Here is a 6,010-nt window from a genome sequence, read left to right as displayed (position 1 = left end):
ATAATCTATCAATCTCTTTTGACTCATTTGGTTTCACTATAAAGGATCCAACGACAAATATGACTCTTCTTTGGAACCTTGCCGTGACGGCATCTTCTCCATCTGCACCAACAACGCCAATTATAGTGATCAACATGATATGACCTTAACTCTTCCTCCTTCTCTTCGCTGGCATCACCGCTTGGGCCACCTGCACTCTCAAGTCCTCGCCACCATCTCCAAATAGAATAGTTCTCCTAATATTCTTTTAGACTATTTCTCTTGTATACCTTGTAAGACCTCTAAAGATCAGAAATTGTCTTTCTCTTCTTCTACAAATCATAAATATAGAAGTCTTGAACTCATTTATACAGATGTATGGGGCCCTGCTCCAATTTGTCTAATCAAGGATTTAAATACTACGTTATCTTTGTTGAGGATGCCACTCGCTATACTTGGGTATTTTTACTCAGAAACAAATATGATGTCTACTCAACCTTTCTAAAATTTTATAAAACTTTCAAGAAAAAATAATATTGTAAAATAAAATGCCTTCAAAGCGACGACGGTACAAAATTCACTAATCATAATCTCCAAAAGTACCTATAATGTCATAGAATTTCTCACCAACTCAGCTATCCTTACACTCCTGAGCAAAAAAGGTCTCGCCAAACAAAAACATCGCCATATAATTGAAACCACTATAACTCTTTTCAACACTACCAACCATCCGTTTCATTGCTGGCCCGATGCCCTTCTCATAGTTGTCTACCTGATCAATCTCATGCCTTCTCTTAACACATATCCTCATTCTCCCTATCAACTCCTTCACAAACAACCCCTCTTATAAACATCTCAAAGTGTTGCTCATGCATTCCCCTTCTACCTCCTCCCACTCGTCACAAACTCAACATTAAATCTCCTCACTCTCTATTACTCGGGTACTCTGCCAACTACAATGGCTACAAATGATGATCTGGTTGGGTCTTAGGAATGTTGTATAGACCTAAGTAATGTCCAATGCTACCAAGAGGGGGGGGGGGGGTGAATTGGTATTTTTAAAACTTAACCCTCTTTGAAAGTTGTGTTAACCGAAATAAAAAATTTTTATAAAGTTTTTATAGAAAAAGTTTTCAACCATAGAGTTTTTTTAAACAAAAAAGAAATGCAGGAAAATAAAAGCCAATAAAGTAAATGACACAAATGTTATAAGTGGTTCGGTCAAACCAGACCTAACATCCACCCCTAGAGCACCCTCTGAGTATTGGCACTAATACCATAGTGTCCTCTTTTGCACCACAGCAAGCGAGAAGCCATTACCAAACACTCGTTCTACACTATCCCAGTGCGATAGAGACCGTCGTCCTTTTACACAATCCCTAGTGTGGCAAAGAACTCCATCCTTTCACACTCTCCAAGTGTGGCAGAGAACCTTCGCTGTTCACACTCTCAAGTTGGGCAGAGAACCCTTGGCTGTTCACACTCTCCAAGTGTCGGCAGAGAAAGGATTCTCCTTGAATCTTCTCCAACAGAAATCAGAGAAGAAAGAAGAAGATAAGTAAATCCCCAAATCACAATAGAGAGATTCTTGACTTTAACACAACCAGTGAACCTCACGCTCATGGGTAGGAATCCCCTTGGAATGCTCTCTCACATCTCTCCTTACTTTCTTCATAGCATCGAAGATCAAATGGCCAAAAATGAGTTGGGGGCAGTCTCTAATTGGACGTATATTATAAGAAAGGAAAAACCATGCCAAACTAAAATTTTCAAGTTTTCAATTCTGTATGCAGGACCGTTCCGTAAGATCGTGGATTGTCCTGGACGATCATTACTTAAAAGCCTTTGAAACGAACCTGTTTGTATATTGTGTAGAAATGTTTTGACAAGCTGATCGTCCCGCTACGAACAAGTTCGTCCGGACGAACGTATAAACCCAGGTTGGTTCCAAAATACTACAGAGAATATAGAAAAAACTGTCAAGTCGCTTATATCATCTGACAAATAGTTCGTTAGATGAAATCTGACAGAGAACAAATCGTCCCTGAGATAATTAAATTTCGTCTGACGAAATTCTTACAGAGCCCAAAATTGTCCCTGACGATAATTATTTTCGATGTACAAAAATTCTACAGAGAGAAAATCGTCCCGTGACGAACTGATATCGTCGGTACGATCAGTATAAACTTTTCTATATGATCTCCTATGTGTGGGGTATTTTTATTCAAACTCAATTACATTCACCCTCTCAATTCAAATGATAATTTTAAGCTTCAAAAACTAGAAGTATGGCTTGCGATTGATTTGAAGACTCGGTGAGAGTTTGATTCAACTGAAATGTTAGTACACACAAGAGCAAATACAAATCTTTTAAAATTGTTAGGAGATAACTACACATTTGAATAATAATATTTGGAATCATCAAAACTATACAAGTTGCAAAAATGTAAAACATGCAAATAGCAACTATCTTAACAGATCTCACCTCTTATAGCATTCTCATATCTAAGCATGTCACCTTTGATGAGTCTACATTTCCTTGCTCCTCTTCTTCCAGCATCACCTCCAACACTCCCATCACTCCACCTCTCAATCCTAATCTCCTTATTCATACATCTCTTATCAATTCCTCCATTTCATCCAATTCTCCCATCACCCCCTCCATACCATCACCATTGTCTCCTACTCTCGCTCCTGATCTCTCCTCCAATACCATTCGGTCTCTCACACCTCCCACCTTCTCCCCTCTATAGATCCATCACCTCCTACACCCACACCTCCTCTTCCCATATGCTCCTCTCATCCCATGGTTGCATATTTGCAAATGGGTTCCTTAATTAAAACCCCATCAACTTCTAAATCTCACTCATCAAGCTTCACCTATCCCACTCGCACCCACCTCCTATACTAAAGCATCCAAATATCCCCAATGGATGGTAGCAATGGCCTCCGAATTTCTTGCTCTTCAACAACAAGGCACTTGGCCCCTTGTCCCTGCTCCTTCTAACATCACTATTCTTGGATTTTAATTTACTTACAAAACCAAATCAAGCACCAATGGGTCCATCACAAGATGCAAAGCTCACCTTGTAGCTCAAGACAATCATCAAGAATATGAATTGAACTAAAAAGAGATGTTCAGTCTCGTCGACAAGTTCCCAACTTTTTGCGTACTACTGATGGTTTATATGCATAACAATTTACCCATACATCAACTTGACATCAACAATGCTTTTCTTCACGGCCCAATTCATGAATAAATATACATGAAATAACCTTGTGGGTTTGAAGAATCGCAACATCCCCATCATGTTTTCCTTCTTAGGAAATCCATCTACGGTTTAAAACAAGCGCCCCGACAATGGTTTCATACCTTTTCTCAATCCCTTCTTTCGTTCTGATTTCAAAAAAGTAATGTCGGTCCCTCCCAATTCATATATCATAATAACAACAATCAAGCTTACTTGCTTATCTTTGTCAATGATATTCTTCTCACCGACAATCATTCTTCGACTCTTCTTCAAATCATTTCATCTCTTAGCAAACACTTCTCTATTAAACATCTCGACAAACAATCCAAATTTCTTGGCATCAAAATTAATCATCACCCCACTCATTTCCATCTCTCTCAACCTTCTTACATTGAGGCTATTCTGCAACAAACCAGTCTCCTGTACTGCAAATTGATTTCGAATCCCTCCTATACGAAGCTACCCGCCAATGTTCTCATTGATTTTCACTTCTCTGATCCCACCTCATATCGCCAACTTATCGGCTCCTTACAATATCTTATTATCACTCGCCTTGACATATCCTTCACCGTAAATCATCTTTGACAACATCTTCACAATCCCTTACCCATACATTTTCTTCAACTCAAATGTCTTCTTCGTTACATTCATGTCACTCTTACATTTGGTCTTCCCATTTATAAAACACCACTTAACCTTCAAATGTTCTTCGACATTGACTGGGCCACGGATTCGACTACTCGTCGATCAACATCTGGTTATTATTAATTTCATGGGTATACGATCATCTCTTGGACAGTCAAGAAACAACAAGCGGTAGCTCGTTCCTCAACGAAAGTGGAATATAGAGCTTTAGCTGTAGCTACTTTAGATTTCATATGGCATAGAAGACTTCTCTGAGATTTTTGCATCTCCCAAACCACTCCTACAAATATACACTATGACAGTACATCCGCCATAGCTCTAGCCAACAATCCTGTCTTCCACGCCAAAACAAAACATATCGAGGTTGATGTGCACTTCATCCGAGACCACATTCAAGCTAAGGAAATTTGAGTAGTCCCTATTTCCACTCAGGATCAAATCGTCAATGTTCTCACTAAACAGCTTTCAACACCTCAGTATCATCTTTTTCGGTCTAAACTCACAATTCTTCCTTCAACATTAGTTTGCGGAGGGCGTAATAGCGCAACACAACAAGCAACAACTACAGTCTCAATCAACAATGTCTGAACAAACTCACGCTAACGCCACTGCAATTACTACCATTGGATCATAACGATCTCCTCTCATCTTTGTCGCTGGTCATTCTTGTATTGGCTCTATTTGTATATATATGGATATTATGCCTCCTAGTTGGAAATTAGCCTAAAACTTCATTTGCTTTAGTAAGTCCTCCTTTCTTTCTATATCTTTCTCTTGATATTGTCTTTAGAATGGAAGACAAGTCATATTTCCTTGGGACAGGTTATGAAGAAGTAGATTATACGACCTCTAAAATGAAAAAAGCATATTTGAAGAATTATATATAATCTTGCCCATAAGAAATACTTAGCTAAGGCTTCGTTTAAGATTATTTTTTTATTGCTTTCTAAAGCAGGTTTTTATTAAAAAAATTTCTCTAACTAAAAATTTTTATACTAAAAATATTTTTTAAAAAATATTAAAAAAGCTATCCAAAAGAAACCTAAATGTACCTAAGTTTTGAAATGAGTATTATCTTGGTTTAATATGCAGATACAAGATTGGATCAGTTATTATTTCATCAATAAGAGACAACCTTATTATTGAAGCAAAAGTAACCTTACTCATCAGTGGTATATGCAATGCATGAAATAATGTATCTTTTTAAATTATTGACTCAATATGAGAGATTTAATTAATTGGTGTAAGACTCCTAAGATCTGCATATGTATGCATCAGTTGGAAGTATTTATTGATTATAAATTTAGCAGATAGTTTCTGAATGAAAAGGTCTATCAAATCACTTCTAAAGACTTCACTTGTGATGATTTTTTTACTATTTTTTAAAACAATTTTTTAATAAAAAAATTTCTTGCACAAAAAATTTTTGTGCAAGAAAGCGGTCATAGAAAGAAGTAAGAAGGTTGTCAGATGACTTTTCTTTCTGATTTCAAGAGTTTTCTATACTAAAAACAGCTTCACAAAATAATAATAAAACTGTCCCAAACAAAACCTATATCTCCAACAATGCTAAGTTATTATAAAATCATAAGCTTTGGGAGAAACATGCATTACACCAAATAAAAAAAAAACTCTTTATTTTCTAAGAAGAACACTTAGACGGCGTAGATGATGCCATGATGGATCAATCACTTGGTGATGACATAGACGGCGTAGATGATTCCTGGGAGATAGCCGAAGAGGGTGAGCACAAGGCAGATCCAGAACTCCTCCTGCTCATCGATAATCAGCACATTAATTTGTTTAGTTACGATTAAGGTGTTAATTAATTATACTTAGCATATAATTACCTTACAACCAAACCTCAGGAAGACGCCGAGAGGTGGGAGAATTATTGCCAGCAGAATATCGATAAAATCTCTCCTCGCCATTTTACTTTTAATTTCCTCTCTCTCTCTCTCTCTCTCTCTCTCTCGCAGAGGAAATCTGGCGGCTTATAAAGGCGAAAAATAGAGAGAAATAAGTCGAGGAAATCGCACTAAAATAAATTAATAATATAAAAAATTGAGGGATTTCTATATATTTCATAACATTTATATATATTTATATATCTATATTTAAATTCTAAATATTTA

At 37.0% G+C, this 6,010-nt stretch overlaps 1 protein-coding gene across 1 annotated transcript; it reads right to left on the bottom strand.

The window, feature by feature from the left end:
* Window positions 1-5,563: 5,563 nt before the first annotated feature.
* Window positions 5,564-5,806, bottom strand: LOC110113668 (hydrophobic protein RCI2B-like). Its single transcript, XM_020846336.2, has 2 exons — window positions 5,726-5,806; window positions 5,564-5,647 (listed from the first exon to the last, which is right to left on the bottom strand). The coding sequence occupies exons 1-2, from the start codon at window positions 5,804-5,806 to the stop codon at window positions 5,564-5,566; spliced, it is 165 nt and encodes a 54-aa protein (XP_020701995.1).
* Window positions 5,807-6,010: the final 204 nt, after the last annotated feature.

This window comes from Dendrobium catenatum, unplaced genomic scaffold (genome assembly GCF_001605985.2).
Source record: "Dendrobium catenatum unplaced genomic scaffold, ASM160598v2 fragScaff_scaffold_1367, whole genome shotgun sequence".
In the NCBI taxonomy this organism is placed as follows: Eukaryota; Viridiplantae; Streptophyta; class Magnoliopsida; order Asparagales; family Orchidaceae; genus Dendrobium; species Dendrobium catenatum.
Note: the sequence above shows the minus strand (reverse complement) of the source record. Positions and strands in the feature narration are given on the sequence as shown.

Excerpts from the sequence above, each read along its gene's own strand:
- LOC110113668 (XM_020846336.2), bottom strand. The coding sequence starts at position 5,806 with ATGGCGAGGAGAGATTTTATCGATATTCTGCTGGCAATAATTCTCCCA. Across the intron at positions 5,648-5,725 it reads TCCTGAGGTTTGGTTGTAAG|GAGGAGTTCTGGATCTGCCT; the intron begins GTAATTATATGC and ends ATCGATGAGCAG.